This window comes from Lonchura striata, chromosome 12 (genome assembly GCF_046129695.1).
Source record: "Lonchura striata isolate bLonStr1 chromosome 12, bLonStr1.mat, whole genome shotgun sequence".
NCBI classification, from domain to species: Eukaryota; Metazoa; Chordata; class Aves; order Passeriformes; family Estrildidae; genus Lonchura; species Lonchura striata.
This window is the reverse complement of record NC_134614.1, coordinates 7,337,995-7,363,372: the sequence shown is the minus strand read 5'-3', so window position 1 is coordinate 7,363,372 and position 25,378 is coordinate 7,337,995. Positions and strand designations below refer to the sequence as shown.

The window sequence follows — 25,378 nt, the reverse complement described above, 5'->3', positions numbered from 1 at the left end:
TCCTTCTTCAATTTTTATCCTTTTCCTGTTCCTGTGAGCAAGTGGAAAGGTGTTTCCAGAGCTTGGTCTTCTGCTTTTCCTTCCCTTGTGTGTTCACCCTGCAGTATTTAGAGAACATAAGCACTATTTAGAAGCCACCAGGGGATAAAATGCTTCATCAAATGTGTGATCATTCCCTGACAGAATGAGGAGTTATTAGGAAGTGTCCCCTGAGAAACTGAAAAAACTAAGGAGAGTGCCAGAGGCTGGGCCAGCAAGGGTTCCAGTGTCTCCAGGGGCTTGTCTTCTTCCTAAGGACATTGATTGCTCCAGTGCAAACTGAATTTCTCTCTGCTGTGAGGATGGTGAGGCCCTGGCACAGGTTGTCCAGAGAAGCTCTGGATGTTCTATCCCTGAAGTGTTCAAGACAGTCTGGATGGGCATGGAGTAACCTGGTCTAGTGGAAGGTGTACCTTCCCATGGCAGGGGGGTGGAACTAGATGATCTTGAATGTCCCTTCCAACCCAAACTATTCTAGGATTCCATGATCTCCCAGAGGGAATGCCAGCATCTACTTGGGGCTGATCACCTCCAGCACTGGGGGTGATGATACGAGGTTCCACCTACAAGTGGCTGCTCTGCCATCCAATTAATTTTAATGTAAAATCCCCCAAACTTTAAAGGCAACCCTGGCCAGGCATAAGAAAATTGATAAGAAATGGGACACAAAGTTTAAAGCAGGAGCATAGCCACACCCTCAGGAAACTGAGCCGGAGCTCATGTGATTGCCCTCTGGCAAAAGGACATCCAAAATTATTAATTACTTTGTGTACTTTGCCAAGAGTTTCTAAATATGTTGCTTCAAATGGCACCTAGAGAAGTGTGATCTAGGCAGTACACAAAATGAGCTGTTACAAGTAAGCAGCCCATTAACAGGAATGCTGGCACTTCTCTTTGAATAAAACGTCCTCCTTGGATTTAACATTGGTTGTTAAATTGTTGTTTGCAAACTGAATGGTGGTTGGTTTATAATCCTGATGCAGTCACAGCCAAGCACAGGTGCACTGAGAGCAGGGAGGAGCTGGAATTCCCACCGAGGGCAATGCCAGGAATCCAGGAATTAAATGTGCCCCCAGCCTGAAAACAGCAGCTTGAGAAGCTCAGCCAGGGAAGCCTCCTGCACTAACAGAAGGAAATATCAAACTTTTTCTTAAAAATTGCTTCAATTCTTTGTATGGCAGAATGGAATTTGCTGGGGTGGGGGTAGGCAGAGGTGTAGCCAACTGCTGGACTTGCTGCCCAGCTGAAATGCATTTCCCTTCTGAGGCTGTTCCTAGAGCTGATTTTAAAGCTCTTTAGGAGCTCCTGGAAGCAATTCCCCAACAAAGCAAATCGTTTCAGCTAATTAAGAATCTCATGAGAAAGCCCCAGGTAATACTTTGCAACTTAAACAACTTTCTGGGGTGTTTGGAAGAGAAACAATTGGAAAGGTGCAGCTGCTGTAGTTACATTTTGTGTATGGGACAGCAGAGTGGAGGCACAGGGATGTGGGGGACACAGCTGTGATTATTGCTTTGCTTTATGCTGCTGGTCACAGTGGACGTAGAACCAGGTGAAGAGGACAGGAGGAAGCTGGGATGTCACAGCTCTTGTCCCATGAGGATGGTGTCTCTGGGCATCCTGGCAGCCGTGCTGTGGGTTCAGCCTCTGGGCACAGGGGGCTGTGCTGGCAGGTGGCACAGGGCAGGTGTGAGTAAACCATGTTCCCCAGCATACCCTGCAGTCCAGGCTCAGCTCTGGACTGGTCCCTGTGTGCTGCTGCTGTGGTCCCCAGCTCTGCAGAGGCTCAGAGAGGTACAAAACCCAGGATGCTCTGCAGAGCATCTCCTGTGTTTCAGGCGGGGAAGATCTAGCCCTGAGAGCTGTTCAGGCTCAGCCACTCAAAAATCCATGGTGATACAGGGGAAGGGAATGGTCCCAGCTTCCCCCAGCCCCGTGAGCAGGAGCCAGTGGAGCCCAAGCACCCTCTTGCCAGGGCTGGAAGGCTCTGCAAGGGCTCTGCCTCCTTTGCTGAGGATTATTTCAATTCTGTTTCTGCCTCACTGAGGCTGTGCTGAGCCAGTGCCAGCTGTCCCTGTGTGTGCCAAGCAGTATTTGGGAACCAGGACAGGCTTTCCCCTGTCTCTCCGCTCCATGGCTATAGGTCCCCCACCAGCAAAGCCTTGAGCTGCCTCTAAGCTCATTCTGGCTACAACCATGAAAATGCACCAGACCCCCTCAGCAGAGCATGGGGCTTTATTTCCAAAGTGTTCTCTTCACTGCTGCTTTGCCTCCTCATCTTCCCACTGCCATCTGCTCTGCCTGCTAAAATAAGGCAGCGTGCTGCGGGTGAGCGGTGCTGTGCTCAGGGAGCCTCTGCTCTGCCCAGGCTGCTCAGCACAGGGACCCTCTGCTGGCCATGCCGTGGCCTCTGGGAATGGAAAAAGAGGGTTTATCTGCCCCCCTCCCCACCCTAGTTTCAGGTTTATCTCTCCAAGCTGATGGAAAGAGTGGCAAGGTATCGGGGTGATGCCTTGCAAGGGATTTGGCTTCTTGTCCTGGAGATGCTCATCTCCCACCTGGGGCAGATGGTGACTTGCTGAGACTGGATGACCAAATTTTGGATAGTTTAAGTGAAATAACCCTACATTAGGAGAACTTAAGTCTCTAGAGAACGGTCCAAGTCCTTCATGCTGCTTTCGTCTCTTGATGCCCTCTCCCATGATTTCCTTGTGAAGGAGTTACTGTAAGGAAATAGATATAGGACCACCTCCACCTCCCTTTTCCCTGGAATTATGAAAAGACTAAAGGCAGATTTTCTGGGGGCCTCTTTGCACCAAAAATGTGAATACCAAGGACAGGGTGGGAATCACTCTGTGTCCTAACACACAGCAGAGCACAATCCTTCATCTGCTTTGTGTTTCTCACAACACAAAACCCAGAATAAAGGTGAGGTTGGGAGGTGGGGAGAAGATGTTATTCACAGTTAGCCCAGGCACCTCATTGCCATGGGATACTGGAAGAGAGAGTACAACAAAACACTGGAACAGAAAGGGAGGGTTTTGGGGAATTGGAGACACCTTTCGGAGCTATAAGAGGGATTTTTAAATTTCAGATATCTGTTTTGGGATTTTCAGATGGGATCTCTGAATGCTTTGTATTGTCCCATGCCACAGCTAGCAGCCTTTGGGCTTTATTTGTGTCGTGACTGGGAGATAAGTAGGTAAGTAGTAGTCTCTGAGCTCCAACACAAAGGGCTGTTTTAGGGCGTGGTTTTTTTTTTTTTTTTTTGTTAGGATATTTTAATTATTTGGAGCTCAAAGAGCACCTGGTTCCCAGGCCTGTTGAAGCAATAAGCATTGATTTCAGAGGGGTTTGTTTGACTCAAAATATTCTCAAAGAAGAAGAAAAGCCCTACCGGTATTTGGTTTGGGAATAACCCCATGATTGTGGGTATGAGGACAGACTGGCAGCGTGGCTCCGCAGCTGTGGGCTCTGTCCAAGGTCCAGGCGGTGGGGCTGATCCCCGGGATGTGCGTGGCCCGGATGAAGGAGCTGCGGCAGCAGATCCCGCTGGCTGCTGGGAACAAACTCCCCCACTCGGGTCTGCGAAGGAGCTGTGAAATTCCCTTCTTTACATAATTCCCTGGTTTACTCAGAGCTGTTAAGTATGACCAACAGTCATCTGTTTGCCGAGAGCAAATAGGACTTGAGGAGAAGAGGAGCAAACTAGAGGCAGGCAGAAGTATTTTTAACAAATCTGGGTTTTTCTTCAGGCTGGAAGTGAGGGGAGTGTTGCCAGCCTTTAGAGGAGCAGGTTTCTGCAGTGGCCCCAAACTACTCTTAAAGTGGAGCTTCTTTAATTACTTGAAGGGTTTAAGTGAGGTGGTTCCTCTTGTGGCTTCAGGAGCCACAAAGTCCCACAGGCATATGTCTGTCTGCAGAAAGGGCAGCTTGGGAAGGAAATGCCTTCACAGATCATATTAAATTGAATAAATATGTGATGCATATGATTTTCTAAATTTTTTTTAAAGCAACCATTTTATGTGAACTTCATAATTTCATTTCCTTTTGGCTTCTCAGCTTCATTCTTGCTGCACTTACTCTTGAGATGGAGAATTGCAGCTCTTCCACCCCAGCAGCTGTAGCCAGTTCCTAGCTCCTGGCTCCAGAGAGACTGGGTGCTGCTGGTGGGAACATCCATCCAGGTCAGGGTCACCATCAAGTCACCACATGCCAACTGGGGGGCTATCAGTTATTCCTAACAGAAGTTTAATTTAAAATAAGGTGGTTTTCGAAAGAATCTTAAGTTTAAAAGAAGTTCCAAAGATGATGAAAATTGAATTGGCTGCACCAAGACACATTATCCCTCTGCAGGCAGCTCATGATTCCTGACTCCATCAAAGTGCCCAAAATGTGGGCTGGAAGGAGTCAGGAAACACTCAAGATGAGGCCAGATGGTGAGGAGGGGGGATGTTCCTGGGGAGGATGGTTGGGAACTGTACCCCAAGCAGGTGGGAGATGCTGGCTCTGCCACTCCAGCTTTGCCATGGGCAACAGGTGAGGGTGTGAAAGGCATGAGTGTGGAAAGATGCTGCTGTGTATAATTTGGGAAGTAAAATGGCTCATCCATCTCCATTGTAACAACTCATGTTTCTAGAACGTTTCCCAGCCTTTTAGTGTAATAGTTTATTGACCTGCACAGCAGCATGAAAGATTATGGGAGTTAATTTTTCAAGCTTATCACTTGATTTATCCCATAAAGGTAGTTCATTTAATTAAAATATTTCTGCTGCTGGAATTAGGGCTCACAGCCTTGAAGCCCGGAGCGGAGTGCGTGGGCTTTTTTTGAAGCAGCAGTCATTTAATGTGGTCAAGCAGCACTGCCCACAGAAACCAAAACATCCAGTCCTCTAGGCACACATGTATTTCAGGGCAAAAATCATGGATGCAGATCTCCTCCAGTGATGCATTTGCTCCCCATGGAAGGACCATGGGAAAAGGAGTTTGGTGGCTTTTAGCAGTACAGCCCTGAGTACCCTCAGCCACCTCCATGTGGAGTTTCAGTCTCTGCCAACATAGGGTTGTCTCTTGGGATAATATTTTAAAAAAATAACTATTTTTAAAGCTTGGAAAGCTTTATGTGCAGGTACTGCAGGATGCTGGTTTGTGACATCCTCAGCTTCCAAGCCATACCACTGACGGCTCCCCAGCCTGCTTTGAGATGATCCCTTGTGGTCATGAAAAAGGTTCAAACTCATTTTGTTTCTGCTGGACTGCTTTGGGGTGAGGGGATGGGGAAGCAGCTCCTAGGGGGAGGAAGCTGAAGTTTCCCGAAATGCTGATTTTCTTCTGGTTTGGAAATGAGTGTCTGATAGACACTTGGGGCTCTCTGCAATTTAAAACAGAGCAATCAGACAGCTTGAATATGCTTTTATCAGATGCAGCAAATTGCTAGTTGTATGGCTGGATATTTTAGTCAACACTAGTGCCTATGAAAAAAGAAGGGTTTGGTTAAATAAGACTCCTCTGATAAACTTAGCTTTTCTTGGATTTTCTTCCATTCACTTGGAAAAACACATCGAGTAGTGTATTTGTTTTATGCAGAGTTGGTCAGGTTTCCCTTAGCAAGCATTATTTTTGCTGCAGACTTGAAATCTTCTGCATGCAGGTTCAAATGGCTTCTGAGGAGTCACAGTTACTGTGTCAAACGTGTGTGAAATAGCCACCAAGAACACCTTGCACCTACACCACACCTGCTTCATCGGGAGGGGGGACCATGGTGATTGGATCTGGGCTCTGCTGGCCCTGCTTCACATCTCCTGGGCGTTATTGTGGGATTATTATCATGCAGCTGGTGTTCAGAGATGCTCCTGCTGCTGCCAACCTTGTTTGAGAAATACATCCTGATAATGGGCACTGTTAAAGATCAGGCTGGTTGGCAGGCTGATAAATCTCGTTAAGGAGTACCCGACCACAGAGTAAATTACAATGCATACCCAGATCGATTCAGACAAAAATGAACAATATATTACTTCGTTATCACTTGGGGAGAGCAGACTCCTGGCTCAGGGCTGGTGTTTGGCTGCTGGAAGGGGAGCTGTGCTGGATGGCACTGGAACTTGCTGAGAAGATGCAGTTTCTCGGTGGGTGCATCCCTGGCAGTGCTGGAGCAGGAACCCTCAGGGAGGGTGTGCTGGGAACAACTGCTCTGTGTGGGAGTGAGAAGGGACAGGGAGCTTGGACATGGTGGAGAGCAAGAGCTGCATTCCTCTCTTCTACATGGTTAGATGATGGTGATCCCAGTCTGGCCTGCAATGACTGTAAATGATCCAGACAGCTCTATAAAAGTCACATTGGAGCAAAATGAGAAAATTGGAGCTTGCTGTCCTTGGGACAGCCATAGCTAATCTGTGAAAACCAGACCAAACCCTCTGCTGCTCTAATACCGTTGCCTGGATTTTATTGTGAACAGAAAATCTTCTTAATACTTCATCCATTTGGATCCAGTCTCTTGGAACTGAGCTGGTAGTTAATTTAGCTCTTTCTCTGAGATGAAACAGAGAGGAATAGTAAGGCTCAGTGAAAAGTGAAAAGTGCTTTCAGCATCAGATTTGCTCTCTTGTTCCTCCTATTTTCCTTTTTCTTAAATACTCAGCACATGCTCACGTGTCACTTCCCATCATTGCACCTCCAGCTGTCCAGCCTGGACATGACTTTTCTCCCACTTCTCTGGAAAGATGCTCCATCTTGAGTCCATCCTAGGCCAGGGGCAGTTTTATCTCCACCTGCTCATTGCAGAAGGAAACATCAGGTCATGGTCAAGGTAGCAGAAGATGTGTGGTGATAGCCAATGGCCAAATAAAAACACGAGCACATCCAGACTGGAAATAACAACAGAGATAAATGAGTGTCAAAGCTGCTACCCACTGGTGGCAACTGTGGGAAATCAAGGGTGAGAGGTGAAATTTGGACCAAAGTGCTGAGAGGTGACCAGGTGTAGATGGGAGTGGCTGATATTAACAGAGAGAGTGGCCTGTTGGAGGAGGCTGAGGGTTGGCCTCCATGTCTCCTCACCATCCCCAGGGAAACCCACTCATGTTTATCTCCACCACCATTGCCCTGCTGGGAGGTGGCACCTCTGCTTCCTGTTCTCAAAGGCAGCTGGTTTCTTTCTGGATGTCTGTGTTAGGGCAGGAGCATGGCAGTGACACTGCTGCTCAGCAGGCCATTCCCAGGGCAATGGATGCTCACCCAAAGCCCTGGGAATTGGTCCCATGGCTTTTAGACATACCAAAAGCATCAAAGTGCTCTCCTCAATATCCTACTGATTTTTTTTTTTTTAATCTAATGAACTGGAAGGAAATATGTTGAGTGGGGAGAGATGTCTATATATATTCTGCAAAAGCACTGGTTTCCAAATTTTGGACAGCTGTGTACCCTTTTTTAGCAGCCCCTTCACACAGCCCACACAGCACCCAGGCTCTCGCCTTCAGTTCGTTTGGAAATACACTTCCTTGATTGCAAAATAGTTTAAATCCTTTGACTTAGAAACATTCTTGCCGTTCAGAAAGGATTTTTTTTTTCTTTCTTTTTTTTTTTTCAAGCTCCAAAAATACAGAAGGTGCTTCCTGCCACAGCAGCTGCCCTAATTTTAGAGGGGATGGAAGATGGGCAGGGATGAGCAGGGGGGAGCCTGGCTCGTGGCTGTGGCTGCACAGGGATGCAGGTGATGAGAAGTTTCCAGGGTGGGAGCTGCTGGCTGTGGGGGCTTCAGCTGGATGCCAGAGCCAGGTGTTTATTCTGGGGTCCCAGCCAAATGTCCCAAACATGTTGTCCAGCTGGCCCTTGGCATTTGGGTCAGTCAAGGTGAGCTGCTTTCCCAGTTCCATGAAATAAAATTCTTGGGGTCCAGCAGTGAAATAACAATATGAAAAAGTAGTCTGAGGTTGACTAACACCATAGCTCCTGACAACATGGAAAAGTTGCTGGCATTTTCCTCAGCTTCTGTCAAGCCAGATTTGGGAAGGACCCTAGCTGGGAGCTCTGGGACAGGCCAGGATACGGCAAAGCAGGATACCTATCCACAGGTCAGCACTCCAAAAAGTCCATCCATTTACTGCAGCTGGCAGCAGTGCAGGGGAAGGGTCTGGAGCACAAGTCCTTTGAGAAGCAGCTGAGGGAGCTGGGAGGGCTCAGCCTGGAGAAAAGGAAGCTCAGGGGGAAACTTCAACTCTCTACAACTACCTGAAAGGACATAAGCCAGGAGGGGGTTGGTCTTCCCATGTAACAGATTCTAGGATATGGAAACAGCCTCAAGTTGTGACAGGGGAGGTTTAGATTAGATATTAGGAAAAATGTCTTTGCAGAAAGTTTGTCAAGCACTGAAACAGGGTTCCCACAGAAAAGATAAAATGACCACCCTTGGAGGGATTTAGAAGACATGCAGATGTGGCACTTGGGTTAGTGGTGGCCTTGGCAGTGCTGGGGAGACAGTTGGACTCTATTTTACAGCTCATTTCCAACATAAGCAATTCTGTAATTCTATAATTCCGCCTCCACTTCTGCCGCAGGAGGTACTGCCCAGGATGGGATGCCCTGGCCCAAAGCCTTAGCCTTGGGGGTTTGCAGCTCACAAGGAGCTGCAGGTGGTCCAGGCTGCTCATGGTGGTGACAACCCCATCTGCAGCTCTCCCACAGCCGCAGAGGCTTGCGGCGCTTCCCCCTTGGCATGGCGGCGTTCACCGGGCCGGCCAGCGCTGCTGCAGCGCAATAAGCTGGACTTGGCAAGAGCACAGCTATTCCTCGAAGGCGAGCAGAGGGTAGCATTGCTATTACTCATCAGTCAAAGACTTTCAGCTGGAATAATCCTCGCTGGCTATGGGAGTACGGAGCGCAGGGTGGGAGGCCCCAAGGCCTGTTTTGCTGACCCTCAGGCTCTGCCGTGGAGGGCTGGTTCATCCCTGCTGCAGCCAGGAGCAGGGAGCATAATCCCTGGGATGAGACGTGCAAGGGGAAGGGAGAGACAAGGAACAGGGCTCCGATGGCCACTGTAGCACCTGGCTGTTACTTATCTGGCTGCCCATCTCTACTTGCCTTCTCCTCTCCATGGTGCCAGTAAAGGGGATGGGTTGTGGAGCTGACACTGGCTCCTGCTCCAGGTCCCCTCTGTGTAGATTTGGGAAGGGAGAACTGGTGCAATACACACTGTCTTCCCTGCAGCTGTCACAGGGCTAGGAGGTGCCTCTGCCCACGTCCTTCCCTCCCAACATGCTGACAGCAGCTCCAGCGCTAAGCCACTGTGTGCAGCTTCTTCCATCCTCTCTTTCTGTGTCTGTTTTCCACCTGAGAGAGGTCCCAGCACAGAGAAGGGATGAAGTGGAGCAGATGGGAGGCAGAAAACAAGCCCTGTGAGGCAGAGCTCATCCCGGCGATCTCATTACCCTGTGCTGCTTTTAATCACATTATTGCAGTGTGAAGGCCATCAATACATCACACACTTTTAAAATAGAGCTGGGGAGGGACCATCAGCTCCATCAGCCTGAGACAGGCCACAGGAACAGATAAGAATAGTCTGTTGCTGGAAAACACATCACTGGATGGCTTAGTCAAACACTGTAAATAGCAAGGGATTGAAATAACTGTGGTGGCTTTCAGGGGAGCTGATCTGCAAGCCCGGGGTTGCACTAAAAATTGCCCAGTTGATGGCAATGAAGTCAATTAGTGTGGAGCAGTTGGCAGCTGAGGAGACTCAGCTGCCGAAGGTGTGTGCAGTCCCCTCTGCCTTTCCCTGCAGATGGACTTGGGAGCCTGTGGCATTAGGCTGGCAGTGGCTTTACACTCTGGGTGAGGCAGCCAGGCAGGGGGAAGGATGTGTGGGGAGCTCCACTGCTTCCCCCAGCCTGGCAGGCATCCATGTTTGGCCTCGGGGCTCCAGAGACAACCTGCTCTACTGACCATTGTTTGGGAGTTCCTTTTACTGCTCCTTTTTTGTTTACAGATTTTATATATATATATATACACACATACATGCTAAGCTTCAGAAGCAGCATTGCATTTAGCAAGCACACATGCAGACAGTTCTGCATCTAGCTTGAGTGGGATTTTGAGGTAGTTTTAGAGCAAAAAAAGGCACAATCAAGGTAAAAATGTACTCCACACTCTGCCCTGTCTGTCCTGGAGGTGGCTGTCAATGGTGGTGTGGGACACACAACCCCACGCTCTCCCCTTTCTGCATGCTGCCCCCAGTTTCCCTTGGTCTCAGTTTCTTCCTGGCACTGGGGCACCTGAATTCCTCTAGTCTGTTCCCACCACAGATGCACATCCCACAAGCACCTCCTTTATGTGCTCCATCTCTTCACCTGATCTCTGGTGCTTCCATCATCACAGTGCACTTTTTTGTTTCCTTGCCCTCGTTTCAAATCCCATCACTGCCTCAGCCTCCTAGGAGAGATAAGGGCTGGGGTGGAGGTAAAACCAGGCCCGTGGTTGTCTGCTGATGGCACATGATTGTTCAAAGCACCCTTTGTGAACATGCCTTGGTCAGATTTTGTTTTACCTCCTCCCCTCTGTAATCAAGAATCCCAGAGATGAGCCTTTGGCACTGGTCGGCACACCCCCTTCCCCCCACTGTGTCCAAAACTGTGGCAGCTGAGTCAAAGGTGCTCAGAGAGGTGTGGAGAGGGGATCTGGTGGGGCTCTGGAGAGTTCAGCTGGGAGAATGGGCAGAACCCAAGGGGGAGTGAGCATCAGCCAGTGTTCGGGCACTGGCATCTGAAATGAGTGAGCACCAGGGTTGCCCAGGGAGGCTGCAGCCGAAAGAGCCGAGAGAGGGAAGGGCACAGGAGCATCAAGAACGTGGGGAACCTGCCAGACAGACCCCTGGCATTGCCTGAGGTGGGTCTGAAACAGCCCTGGCTGCCAGTGATCAAGCATGACTTAGTCGCTTTCCTTCAACACTGTGCTAAAAACCATGCACAGCACGGTCAGAGCTGCAGTGTTCTTAGCACAAGGATGCAGAGTGTTAGAGAACTGGGATCACACAGTGAGATGCCCCCATTTCTGCTGTGGGAGGGTGTGTGGAAGGTGTCTGGTTGTCAGGAGCCCTCCTAAAGGGCGCTTTCCTGATAGTGGGGCTGAGAAGAGGGCTTGGGAAGTGATTTTATGAGGTTCTTGTTAATTTGGATCTTGATTCAGATACCAGAAGTGTTTTCCATATTTTCCAGGCATCCATCTGTCACAGTGACGAGCCCTGCACAGTACTTGTCAGCAAATAAATGAAATATTCTGGTGAGATTCACTGCATTTAATGCTGGGAGATGAGATCTGGCTTGTGAGATACTTGTACCTCATTCTGCTTATCTTACTTTGTACAGATTTTTGTCCCAGTATTTTAATAGATACTGTTTTGATTGTGTAAAATAATGCTGTAGAGCTTAAGTAACTGGACAGAGTCCCAGGGGTCACATTGTGTGGGGATGAAGACCATGGCTGAGCATCTTCCAGGCATTGGAGAGATTGAGCCAAAGGGCACAGGGGCTGATGGGGATGGTGGGACTGGTAACCAGCACCTAACTGGGGAAGCTGGGAAGCTTCTGGTACCACTGGCTCCCGACAAACCTCTCAGACATCCAAGTCACTGAACAGAGGATTCATGTTTAACTGTGATGCTGAAGCTCTCTGGCTCCATCATTAAAAAAACCCAGCGGCGCTGGGGGAATTCAGCATTTAATTAACTTGCCAAGTGGTAATGTTGACCAGAATTATGCAGGAAGACTTCTATTCTTGTTAATTACAGTTTTGTTGTCTGCCATTAGTAAATTGAAACAATTGCAGGGTAAGACCTGGTGGAGGTTGGCCAGCAGGGCTGTGGCCACCTGCCAGCCAGCTCTGGAGCTCTGGGGAGGCCAGGCATACCCCAGTCCCTGCTGATCCCCACTACAGCCCTCACTGCTGACCCCCCTACCCCCCACCCTGCCCCCCGGAGGGAGCAGGGGCAGCCATGGGCACGGCACTTGCTGCCCCTTCAGCAGAGCCAGCAGGAATTGCAGCCAAATCCAGCATCCCCTGATGCCACTCGCATGGTGCACAGTTGAAACCTGGCATGGTCATTCCCACATAGATACACTGTCTTAAATGAAGCTGCCTTCCTCAGTCCCTCATGCCCTGCCCCCAGGGCTCTGTCCTGCCTCTTGTGACCCCAGCAGCTCTGATTGTCTCTCCAGAAACCCACTTTTCCTATGACTCTTCTGCAAATCCCAGTTTTTGGAGACAAGGAAAGCAGAGAGCCCAAGGAATCAGGGCAGTGACCCTCAAAGGCTGTAAGCTGATAACCAGCTGGGCTGGGCAGCCCCCAGTGGCCTCACCCCCCTGCCCCTGGCTGTGTTCCAGTGTGCCCTGCCGTGCCAGCACCTCTTCATTTCAGATGGCATCTCAGGCACACTTTGGTTTCATCCCTCTTCTTAATTATTGATGTTTTCCTCTGCCTGGAGCCCACTCTGCACCCCAGCAGTGTTGCCCATCTTCCCTGCGTGCCACAGGCTTCCTCAGCCCCAGCTCCCCATAACTGTGCTCCAGCATGGTTAAACCTCCCATGCCCACCCCACAGCGGTTCAAAGGCAGCAAACCTCACTGCCAAGCAAAGCCCAATCCTCATCCTGATCAGAGCCAACGCTTCCAGAACCTTTAGGTGTGGAGAGTCAGACTGAAGCTGCCATGCCTTTGCCATAAGCTCTTTACCCATTTTCCACCCCAACAAGGGGCACCCTGGCTTTCTGGGTTTGGACATGTAAAGCACTAAATACAGCCTAATTATTATTATCTTCGTGGGATCTGGTTAATCTCAATGGGGATTTACAAGCTGTTAGCAAAGCAGCCACTCCTCCAATGTTTGCATTTTTCTCAGGGGCAGCTTAATCCCCTTGGCCGTGTTCTCTGGGAAATGCTTGAGGCCAGGTTATGTGGAGGAGGAAGCTGCTTCAGAGCCAGTCCCTCTGAGAGGGAGCAGAGGTGCTGTGGGATAACCAAACACCGCGCTGATAACGCTGCAGGAGAGGGACGGATCATTTGTCACCGGCAGTGCGTGGGGCACTGGCACAAGGCTGGGAGGTGCCTCAACTTCAGCATCCTCACATTCTAAATCCCCCTGGGATTTAACCCTCAGACACATGACAGGTGTCAGTGCTGGGGTTGATGGGGCTGCAGAGGTCTCTCAAAGATGGAACAAAGAGCTCAGAATGGTTTACCGGAGGCATTCCTACTGGCACGGACAGCTTTGCTTGCCTCCACCTTCCCACAGCTGCCATGGGCAGGATTTCTCTCTCCCTCATGTGCATGGGGAAGATGGGCAGCTCACAGCTGCTGCTGCTGGAGTGTTCACTGCAGCCAGTGTGAGCTGTGATAGCAAACGCTGCACTGGCTGCAGCAGCACGGTCTGTGCTCACACACAGCTCCACGTAGCACTGACTGGCTGTGACAGGGATGGGGCTCTCCCACAGCTCAGGAAAATTCACTTATCCCTTCACTACTTTTCTGCCATAACCTCACAGTGATTTTCACAGGGGTTCAGATTGAAGCGCAGGGTGCAGGACTGCCATCAGGGTCTCTTCAGCATTTAGGACCCTGAAGGAAAAGCCAGTAAGAGAAAATGCAAACTCAGCATATGCCAGTGTCTCAATTCAAGTGTCTCTGGGGCTTGGCAGGCACCTCTCACACCTGGCAAAGCCCAAGGACCCTCTCTGCTTGCCCTTCCTTAGTTCCTGACTTCCAACTGTACCCAGGCCTTCTTGCCTGCTTTGAAAGACGAGGGGCATTTCAGAGTGGAGCTCCACAATCTTTTTGGCAGAGCTATTTTTAACAGAGATTGTTCCCTTATCCACTTCCCAGTGCGGTCCCATGAAGAGTCGAGCTGTCACATCTACGAGAGCAGGATGGCAGGGTGAGCTGCTCAAACTGGGGCAGCTGCCAAGAGCAATGGCTGCAGAGCCACAGCTGGGAGGAACCTCAGGGAGGAGCCTCAGACCAACCTGCAGAGACATCAGATCATAGAATCGTAGAATGATCTGCATTGGAAGGGACCTTCATCTCATTCCAACCCCTCTGCCATGGGTACAGTCACCTTCCACTAGACCAGGTTGCTCAAAGCCCCATCCAGCCTGATCATGAACACTTCCAGGGATGGGCATCCCCATGGAATAGATTAGTACTTTGCTTGTCTGGTTGCGGAGGAGCCCTGAGCCTTGTGCTGATGAGATCACACCAGCAGTGACATCTGCCTCTCCATGGGCTCCTTGAATGGGACCTGACTGGCACTCGGCATCTGCAGCACTGGTGGCCAGTGATGGCCTTCCTTGGTCTTTCTGGGCTTGAATTTTTCTCTGGAAGGGCAAAAGCAGTTGTGCCCATCACATATGCAGAGGTCCCCAGTCACCAAAGCCTAGCAGGTTGGGACATCATGAGGATATACAATGCCCCATTCAAGGAGGGTGTAAAGGATATGAGTGAGGCAGGCTGGGTAGTTCCAGGCAAGCTGATCCCTTGAAGCTCCTTCAGGACCATGGTGGGAGCTGGTGTGGTGGTGTGGCAGACAGGTATGGGCAGGAACTGAGCTGAGCTTTGCTCTAGCACATCCACCCCATCCCCTGTGCATTGTGCCCTGCCCTTTCTGCCTGCATCAAGAAGGGAGCTCTGGCAAAGAAAAATGGGATCCCTGAATGAAAAATGAAAGGTTGTGTATTTCCATGAGGCATGGTTTCAATTTGTGTCACACAATCACATTTCCTTCTGCAGTCTGGAATAATTACACAGCAGAGTGGGGCAAGCAGATCTGATTCAGAGGCACGGGAGTGAGTTCTGAAATAAAAGAAGACAAATGGAATCATTAAGATACAATAGGCTACACTTGCCCCTTAATTAGACTTTCTCTTTGATTAAGCAGTAATTAAATATTACCGTGCTGAAAGGGATTTTTTTAATGGCCCTCCAAAGCCCTAATGTATTTTGAAGATGTTTGTGTGAAGAGCAGGGGCTGCTGCAGGGTTCTGGGTGTGGGAGGATGTTTTACACCTGCCCCTTTCCAGCAGGAGCAGCCCTCCTGCCCCTCTGCTCCCTGGAGAGGGGGGTCTAGATGGCTGCTCCTGGGCTGGATTGCTGCAGGAGTGAAGATGTGTCTGTGGGAAAGCCCTGCTGCTCCTGGCCACCACCAGCTGCAAGGCATCTCCATCATCTTATCAGAACCTGGAGATCCCTGGGATGCAGATGTCAAGGCTATCACAGTTCTGCTGTCCCATAGATATGGGATTTGGAGATTAGAATCATTAAATTGTTCAGGTTGGGAAAGACCCTTAGAATCATGGAGTCCAACTGTTATCCTAGCACTGCCAAGGCCACCAATATACTCTGTCCCTAAGCATCACATCTACACATCTTTTAAATCCCTTCAGGGATGGTGACTCTACTGTTTCCCCGAGCAGCCCATTCCAGTGCTTGACAATCCTTTCAATGAAGAAATTTTCCTAATATTCAATCTAAACATCCCCTAGTGCAACCTGAGGCTGTTTCCTCAATGTCATTTTGATGAACCTCATCTTCTCCAAGCAGACCATGGCCTCTGGGGCCCCAGGGCACACAGCCCTGGCCCCAGGCTGGTCCAGTTGAAGACCAAGACCACCTCTGGGACATCATGACAGTTCCTCAGGGCCAGCCACCCTTTGAGGTTAGCCACCCTGAGCTTTGGGAGCCATGGATCAGCAAATGGGAAGTCTGGGAAAAGAACCTGGAGCATATTGTGCTGTTAGCAGCAAAACTGAAAAAGATTTAAGATGTTGAAACATCTAAAGGGAAGGAGATGTCAGGCCCCTATTCCTGGACATCCCTGTGTGGGTAAAAATAGCCCTTGGGCAACCCGGGGGAGGAAAGCTTCTGATCTCTTAATGCAGAGCCCCTGCCTTAGCCCTGTGGGCTCTCTGCCACTCACAGCCCTGCTTGCCTCTGCTTTTTCCAGCCATAAAACGACAGCTCTTGCTGAGAATTTCACTAGACAAGATTGTCTTGTTCTTTTCCTGCACAGCGTGTACTTTGTTTAATATCTTTGGGAAATTCTGGCATACTTGTGTACCTAGTATTTTTGTTAACTTAGAAAAAAAAAGAGCCATAAGTGTTATGATTATGATATTAAACCTTTATTGTATCAAAGAAAACAAATCAGTGTGAGAGAGGAGCTGTATTGAGCTGAGAAGTGTTAAGCTACGGTAGTAATCTGCCTTTGATTGTTTGATTTCACTTAAAACTGAAATACCACAGGCTGAAGAATGGAAAAGCAGGTGATGCTGAGGGATTTTGGGCGAGAATGTGCAATCCCTGTGCTGCAGCCATGGTACCTCTGGCTGGACATCTCTGGGTTCTGGACAAGGGTAGGGATGTGTTGAAGCTGGATGTGGATGGTTTGCAGGGTATGGCTATGACACTGCATGCCCCTCCACAGCTGGTTATTTGCTTTGGGTGGGCTGAATCCTTTGCACCATTGCCAGGTGTCCCACCAGCAGAGCTCCTCCGCGAGATCCCCGCTGCGGTGAAGCTCCCAGAATTTCAACAGGACTTTTCCTTCCATTCTTTTGCAGAAGAACGAATGGCTGTGCTTGAACTGCCAAACTCAGCGGCTGCTGGAAGGCAGCCTCGGCGACCCTGCCCCAATGCCGCTGCCTACCGCAAAGCCGCCACCCGCCGGCTCCCCGCGGCACCAGCCGCCCGCCGCCGGCCAGCAGAGAGCCCCGACACCGGCACCCGTGCCCGCCGAGCCAGCGCCCCCCGAGCAGCAGCCCTCGCCCGCCAGGAGCCTCCGGGCTGCTGAGCAGAGCAGGACCCCGAGCCCTGCCCCGGCGGAGAAGAAGCCCCCACCGCCAGCAGAAAAGAAGCCCCCGCTGCCGGCAGAGGAAAAGCCCCTGCCCAAAGCTGCCCCGGAGCCTTCCAGAGCTCCTGAGAGCGTCGCTCCAAAGGGGAAGAGCATGACCCCCAAACCAGAGGTGGAGAGAAAGGAGAGCCAGGCACTCCCCGAGGCGCCACGGGCAAAGGAGCAGGAGGTGAGCTCTCAGGGTGCATCCAGCTCCCAGCCTCCCTGGGCACCACAGCCTGCCCCGGGCTGGCGTGGTACTGAGCTGTGCCTCTGTCAGTAGTTGTGCCCACAAATGGGGAAGGACCTTCACATGCTCCATGGCAGCATGCTGATATTTCCTTCTTTTTATTAGGATTACATCAATTCAGGCAAAATGTGATCGTTCAGGTCATGTCTGGCCTCTGGATTTCTCTTAAAATAATATAAGGGTACTTGGGATTTGTTGTCAAATGGAAAACTCAGCATTCCATGTTGCAGCAGTGGGTGTTTTTCTGTTCTTTATCCCACCTTTTCTAAAATTCAAAACAATTTGGGGAAACATTTGGCTGCCTTGGGATGGTGTTTCCCCACAAGCAACCATCCCAGCAGCAGCCAGCAGAGCCCCCCATGGGGAGGGGACATCACAGAAGGTCCCCACCAGCTGGGAGGGAATGGCTGCCCCCCTCGCTGCTGCGCAGCCCCAGGGAGAAGGCTCCTTGGGTCCCCAAAATCAAGTGGTCTGTGGTGCCTCTGTGCTGGCAGGGTGGCAGGTCCTGCCAGAAGCACCGGGGCTGGGTGTGATGGCATAGTCCCCGTGGCTCAGAGACTTGTCCCTCACACTGCCTAATTGTCAAACCAATTAAAGGGGGCTGTTTATTTCTGCTGGCATCTAGCAAGGATCCTGGGGCCGGCCCTGCTTCTGAAGGGTGCCTTGGGGCCTGCAGGCCCAGTTTCTCAAACATATTTATTAGTCCCCCAACATATTTATGCCCAGGGCCATTTGCTGTACCATCCCCTGCTTGCAGCACACCCTCTAACCTGCCTTTATTAGCTCAGACAAGTTACTGATGTGCCACTGAATTGGGGGACACAGGGTGACCCCCAGCCTTTGCTCTGAGCTGGCTCCCAGTGGTGCCCAGACTTTTTGTGTTCTCCTTGTGAGACGGTGTGGGGGGAGCAGGAGCAGCAGCTCTGGAGCTGCCTGGATCTGACACTGTGTTCTCCCTTGCCTGCAGGATGGCAGCAAGCCTTACCCCCCAGACCTTTCCCGCAGCCCCCAGAGCCTCAGCGACACCGGCTACTCCTCCGACGGCATCTCCAGCTCACAGAGCGAGATCACCGGCCTGGTACAGCAGGAAGAGGAGAAGCTGAGCAGCACTGGGCTGGCTGGGCAGAGCCCCCCCAGCCCCTCTGAGCTCACCAAGCTGGAGAGCAGCATGCGGCCTCTCCTGGAAGGCCGGGGTGCGCCAACACAGTCCCCTGAGCGTAGCAAGAGGCGCACAGAGCCACAGGAGGACCAGCGGCAACAGCAGCGGCCACGGTACCTCTCCATCACCCCTGAAGCCTTTGACTCAGACGAGGAGCTGGAGGACATCCTGGAAGAGGATGAGGAGTGGGAGAACCAGCGGGAACGTCGGGAGAGTGCGGAGTCCTCAGATGAGTTTGGCAGCAAGCTGCGGCATGACTATGTGGAGGACAGCAGCGAGGGGGGCTTCTCCCCAGTGCCCCCCCGGAGCAAGGGCCAGGAGGCAGAGGTGACAGATGAGGAGTTCATGCGGAGACAGATCCTGGAGATGAGTGCTGAGGAGGACAACCTCGAAGAGGAGGAGGAAGGCTATGGGCACACCAAGTACAGCGTCCCCAAAGCTGGTCAGAAGACCGAGGCAGAGAAGGGCAAAGAGCCAGCATCAGCCAAGCGGCGCCTGCCACATGGTGCCAGCAGCATGTACACAGAGGAGAGCAAAGAGGTGGAGGCAGTGGAGGGTGATGACTTGAGCACAGCCCAGGGTGGGCTGCGGCGATTCAAGACCATTGAGCTGAACAGCACAACTGGCTATGGCCGGGAGATGGAGATTGGCCAGGAGCCAGATACCAGTGTGGATCGGGAGCCCGAGCTGGAGATGGAGAGCCTGACAGGCTCCCCTGAGGAGCGCTCACGGGGCGAGTACTCATCCACCCTGCCAGCCACAACGCCCAGCTACACCTCAGGCACCTCACCCACCTCCATCTCCTCACTGGAGGAGGACAGCGACAGCAGCCCCAGCCGCCGGCAGCGACTGGAGGAAGTGAAGCAGCAGAGGAAGGCTCGGCATCGCTCACATGGCCCCTTGCTGCCCACCATTGAGGATTCATCTGAGGAGGAGGAGATGCGGGAGGAAGAGGAGCTCCTGCGGGAGCAGGAGAAGATGCGGGAGGTGGAGCAGCAGCGCATCCGGAGCACAGCACGCAAGACCAAGCGTGACAAGGAGGAGCTGAGGGCCCAGCGGAGGAGAGAGCGCTCCAAAACCCCCCCCAGCAATCTCTCCCCCATCGAGGACGCCTCCCCCACAGAGGAGCTGCGACAGGCGGCAGAGATGGAGGAGCTGCACCGCTCCTCCTGCTCCGAGTACTCGCCTTCCATTGACTCAGAAGCAGAGAGCTTCGATGCTGTGGCCTCCAAGCTGTACAAGTCTGGCAGTGAATACAACCTGCCCACTTTCATGTCACTATACTCCCCAACAGAGAAGGTGGAAAGTGCTGCCAGCCAGCCCATCAGCAAGCCCCTGAAAAGCGCTGAGGAAGCCTATGAGGAGATGATGCGGAAGGCAGAGATGATGCAGAAGCAGCAGGTCCAGCAGGCCCAGCCTGCCTCTTCCTACAGCAGCACCTACCAGCAGGTTGGCTACCGCAGTACTGAGGGCCAGAACGGCTTTGACTACCAATATGGCGAGGAATACCAGTACGACAGTGGCCTCACGCGCCCCTCCCAGCCCGACTATTCCAGTGCTCTGCCAAAGGCAGGAGCAGTGTATGAGGAGATCCTGCAGACCTCACAGAGCATCTCCAGAATGCACCAGTCCTCTTCCTTTGACCTGGCCCTCAAGCAGGGTGAGAAGGTGAAGGGGCAGGAGGAGGCGTACCAGGAGAAGCGCTTCCTCAATGCAGAGAGCGCCTATGCTGACCTGCTGAAGCAGAACGGTGGCCCACTCACCCCTGGCACAAGCCCCACACAGCTCTCTGCTCCTGTCTCCTTCGCCAGCTCCGACAGCAGCACCGGCAAGATTATTCCTGATGTCCGAGTCACTCAGCATTTTGCAAAAGAGGGACAAGACCTAGCCAAGCTCCAGAGTGCCCCGGCAACACCCAGCCCAGTATCTAAGGCTACTACCACTCCTTATGCTTACAGCAAAGGCACCAGCACAGTGACAACAGCAGCAGGCAGCCCTGGGAGTGCACTGCAGAGCTACAGCTCACCAAGTCCAGAGGCCCCATCCATAGCTGGGAGAAGCTACACTCCATCAAAGAGCACTGTCAGCTATGGCTCACAGACCGAGGATACCACCAGAACCAGGACGGTGGAGATCAGCGTGCAGACAGCCAGGGAGAAGATCCCAGCCGTGAGTGACAGCAAGCCCACACTGCCCAAGACATACACCTTCTTCAAGAGCTCCAGCCCTCCACTCTCACCCACCTCACCCACACAGAGTCCCACACGCACCACAAAGGCCACAGCAGAGTTTTCCACACAGACACAGAGCCCAGTGCTCTCCTATGATGGTCCTTCTGCTGCTGGCCCGGACACCTCTTCCTCCATGGTGGCACAGGGGACGCAGACGCCGCACCGGGCAGGCTCGCCACGCCTGACTCGGCAGGCCTCCTCACAGGACTCCCCCTTCATGGTGATCACACTGGCAGCCGATGCAGCCAGCCAAACCAAGCCAGTCAGCTCTGGCGCCTCGACGTCTCCCACTTCGTCCCCCACCAGGCCAAGCCGGCAGCTGCTGGCACATGGTTACACCCAGACACCGGAGCCAGAGCAGCCAACAGGTGCCTACATCAGGGCACAGACAGTGAAGGACCATGCCCAGAAAGCACCTGCTGTGACTTCAGCCACTGACAGCATCACAGGACTGTACAGCTGGGGACCACTCCCTGCAGAAAACATCTCCCTCTGCCGCATCTCCTCCATCCCCGGTACGTCCCGGGTGGAGCCAGGGCCCAAGGTGCCAAGCAGCAACGCTGTGGACTTAAGGACCGCATTGAAGTCTGCCCCCATCATCATAACAGACCAAGGCATGGATCTCACGTCCTTGGCCACTGAGGCCAGGAAGTACTGCCTGACCCTGGACCATATCCCCAACCGGCAGTCCACAGCCATCCAGCCCTTGATCATCAACCTCAATGCCCAGGAGCAGCCCAACGCCATCATCGCAGCAGCCAGCACTGCCAGCCTGGCCATCGCCTCTCCCATGATTCTCTCACAGTCCAAGCAACCCATGGTCTATGGAGACCCTTTCCAGAGCCGTGTGGATTTTGGGCAGGGGACCGGGAGCCCGGTGTGCTTGGCACAAGTGAAGCAGGTGGAGCAGGGTGTCCAGACAGCCACTGTCAGAGCCAGTGGGGTGGCCAGTGGCAAGCCCGAGCCCACTGCTGCCCCCCAGACCAAATTTGCAAGGTACGGCATGCCAGGCCAGATGGTGAAGAAGGACGTGCTCCTCACTCAGACCGGTGGGACACAGAATGCCAGCGGCCTCCCACAGTCCTTCCCACCAGAGCCAGGATCAGAGGTGTACCGCGCAGTGCCAGTAGAGCTGAAGAGCCAGAGCCCTCTCCTTGCCCTGGGCGGCAAGAAATCCCAGGTGATGATGGTGCAGATGGAGGAGGCAGCAACTGGCCCAGTGACCAAAGTGCTGAAGGAGGAGGTGCCAGCCAATGTCCTGGACCTCACAGGCATGAAGCCAGAAAGCCAGGTGGCCTGCTGTGACATGGTATACAAGTTCCCCTTTGGTGGCAGCTGCACGGGTGCTTTCAACCCCACCTCCAAGATGCCAGAGAAGAAAACCGGGGAGGCAGCAGTGATGCCTGGTCGGAAAGCTGGTGGACCAATGTATGGCAGCAGAGAGCCAGAGCTGCCAGAGACCTTCCCTTACCGGGAGCAGCCGGCCCCGGCACCCGCAATCTACGAGGAGCAGAAGTTTTACCCAGCCAGCGCCTTCGGACGACTCTACTCCTCCATGTCAGACACGAACCTCTCTGAAATCGGGATGAGCTACTACCACACAAAGGGGGATCAGTCCTTCCCTGCCCCAGCAGGTGATGCCGCTGTAGACCTCAGCACCATGAAGCACTCCTACAGTGTGGGCTTTGCCGAGGGGGGTTACCTGGGCCAGGGGCCACAGTATGGCTCTTTTTCTGACCTTCGCCAACCAGGAGAGCTGCTGAGTCACCCCTTCCCCATGCGGAGGTACAGCTCGGCCTCCAACATCTACTCCGACTACCGTTTCTCAAACCGGGGGGACCTGGCCAGCTTCCAGGAGTCCAGCCTGGCCCACTACAGTGCCACCACGGCACGTGAGATCAGCCGCATGTGTGCCGCCCTCAACTCCATGGACCAGTACGGGGGCCGGCATGCCAATGGCCCTGATGTGCTGCCTTACGGCCCCAGCACCGGGCAGGGGGGCACAGGGGGGCTGGCAGCTCAGCAGCAGGGCCCTGTAGCCCCCAAACCCAGTGGGATGTACAACCCCACCTTTCCTGAGGGACGACAGGGCTTCAGCAACCTGGCACAGTACAACATTCCTGGTGTCCGCCTGGGTGCCATCCGGCAAATGCTTCCTTCCACCGCAACCGTGCGGGCCGCTGATGGCATGATCTACTCCACCATCAACACCCCCATCGCCTCCACGCTGCCCATCACCACCCAGCCAGCCTCGGTGCTGCGGCCCATGCTGCGTGGGCTGTATAGACCCTATGGCCCAGGCGGTGTGGCAGCAGTCCCACTGACCAGCTTGGCCAGGCTGCCAGTTGTCACCCCCCGTGTCCCGCTTGCGGCACAAGGCCTCTACCGCTTCCCAGCCCCAAGCCGGCCGGCCCCAGCAGCCTCCATGATGGAGACACCTGTCTACCTGGGGAAGCCCGTCGCCAGCACAGCACCGGCAGCGGTGGGAGCTGCTCCTGCTGCCAAAGCACCTGCTGCCCCCGCTGCACCTGCCAGTGGCTTGCAGAGAGCAGAGCCGCCACCAGCTGCCCCCCGTGCAGAGGCACCAGCAGCACCAGCACCCCCCAAGGAGGGTGGGCCAGTGGCCACAGCGCCCAAGCCATCACTGGATGGAGCTCAGCGGGAGGAGCGGGAGCGGGAGGAGGAGCGTCAGCGCAAGCAGCAGGAGCACGTGCTGCAGCTGGAGCGGGAGCGCGTGGAGCTGGAGAAGCTGCGGCAGCTGCGGCTGCAGGAGGAGCTGGAGCGGGAGCGTGCTGAGCTGCAGCGGCACCGGGAGAAGGAGCAGCTGCTGGTGCAGCGGGAGCTGCAGGAGCTGCAGTGCATCAAGCAGCAGGTGCTGCAGCAGCAGCAGGAGGAGCGGCATGCGCAGCTGGCACTGCAACGGGAGCAGCTCGCCCAGCAGCGCCTCCAGCTCGAGCACATCCACCAGCTCCAGCACCAGCTGCAGCAGCAGCTGGAGGAGCAGAAGCGGCAGAAGACCATCTTCCCCACTCCCGTGGAGCCCACTGCCCGCCCACCCGAGGGGCCTGCTGAGGCGCCGCGGGTGCTGCCACACAATGGGCAGGCATGGCCCCCGCCGGGCCAGACACCCCCAGAGGGCCCTGCCGGTCCCCGCTACCCCATGCCACAGCGGCCACTCAGCAGCTCAGCCTCAGACATGTCACTTCAAGTGGAGGAGTCCTGGGAGCCCGGCCGGGGCATCAAGAAGAGGAACTCGATGCCACGGCTGAGGGATGCCTACGAGAAGGAGACCTTTGCGGCACGGAAGATGGCAGACAGCAGCGTGCAGACAGATGAGGAGGACGGCGAGGAGCGGTTCATGCTGTCACGGCGGCGGCGGACGCGACGCAGCGCTGACTGCAGTGTGCAGACGGACGAGGAGGACAGCGGGGAGTGGGAGCAGCCCGTGCGCCGCCGGCGCTCCAGGGCTTCACGGCACGCTGAGGCCAGCACCGAGGGCAAGACGGACGGGGCAACCCGCACAGCCAGCGTGGGTATCCAGACCATCAGTGACTGCTCAGTGCAGACAGAGCCCGACCAGCTCCTTCGTGTGTCCCCCTCCATTCACATCACCACCCATGACCCCCGAGTGGAGATCGTGAAGTACATCTCAGCCCCAGAGAAGACGCAGCGTGGTGAAAGCCTGGCCTGCCAGACAGAGCCAGAGCCAGCTCCCCAACCTGGCGTTGTGGTCCCCCAGCTGACAGTGCCCACCACCATCCCACCCTACTCCACCAACCTCCAAATAGTGAGCACAGGCCCTCTGGACCCCCACACTGTCCGGCAGCAGACCCTGGGCAAGTTTGAGAAGAAGAAGCCAGATCCCCTGGAAATTGGTTACCAATCCCATCTGCCAGCCGAATCCCTCTCCCAGCTGGTAACCCGCCAGCCACCCCGCTCTCCCCAGGTCCTCTACTCACCCGTCTCTCCCTTGTCCCCCCATCGCCTCTTGGAGTCCTCCTTTGCCACCAGCGAGCGGCTGAACAAGGCCCACGTCCCCCCACAGAAGCACTTCACCACTGACTTAGCCCAGCGCCAGCAGACACTGCCACGCCCCATCAAGACCATGCAGCGCTCCCTGTCTGACCCCAAGCCCATCAGCCCCACCTCTGAGGAGGCCGGCAAGGACAGGTTCTCGCTCTACCAACACCCCCTGCTCCCCAGCTCACAGGTATGTCACACAGGGAACAGCCTTACCCCCAGGGAACAGCCCCAGGAGGCACCTCGGGACACTGCGGTTTCATTAGCGCTGTGGCAATTAATATTTCAAAAGGCTGGTCCCCGCGGCAGCTGATGGCAGCCAGCAGGCACAGACGTGCAAGCCAGTACCAGCAGCTGGAGGGAGGCCCTGGAGGTCCATGGCTGCATGAGCCTGTCAGCAGGCAGGAGATGCTGCGGGTTGGCAGCATCAGGGCTGTCCCCTGCTCCAGACAGGTTCCCCTTCTCTCTCGAGGAGCCACCACCATGCGCGGCTCCACTTAGGTTTGTGGTGGCTCTTGCTCACACCTTTGCCCCCACACACCAAGGTTGCCTTGGACGGTCAAGTGCCCAGCCAAGAAGTCCCGGGGCAATTCCTGGGGCAGCAGCACCCACCGGCAGTCCTCCAAGTCTCCCTGCCAAGTGCCCATGGACAGAAAGCATTTTTTTTCAGCAGAGGGTATGCACGTGGCCAGCTCAGCACTTGGCTGGCTGCCACCCCTGGTAATTACTCACGGAAAGCGCCCTGCCTGTTACTTCCATCCTATTTATTGTGCTTTTACATAAACGCTGCTTTCTCAGTGCATGGGGGAACACGT

At 53.7% G+C, this 25,378-nt stretch overlaps 1 protein-coding gene across 1 annotated transcript in view; it reads left to right on the top strand.

Annotated features, from left to right (window-relative positions):
• Nucleotides 1-25,378, top strand: part of BSN (bassoon presynaptic cytomatrix protein) — an 88,732-nt gene that overhangs the window by 56,268 nt on the left and 7,086 nt on the right. The window contains exons 4-5 of the mRNA XM_021529212.3: nucleotides 16,635-17,093; nucleotides 18,121-24,753. Coding sequence (XP_021384887.3) covers nucleotides 16,635-17,093; nucleotides 18,121-24,753 — 7,092 coding nt within the window. The remainder of the gene's footprint in view (nucleotides 1-16,634; nucleotides 17,094-18,120; nucleotides 24,754-25,378) is intronic.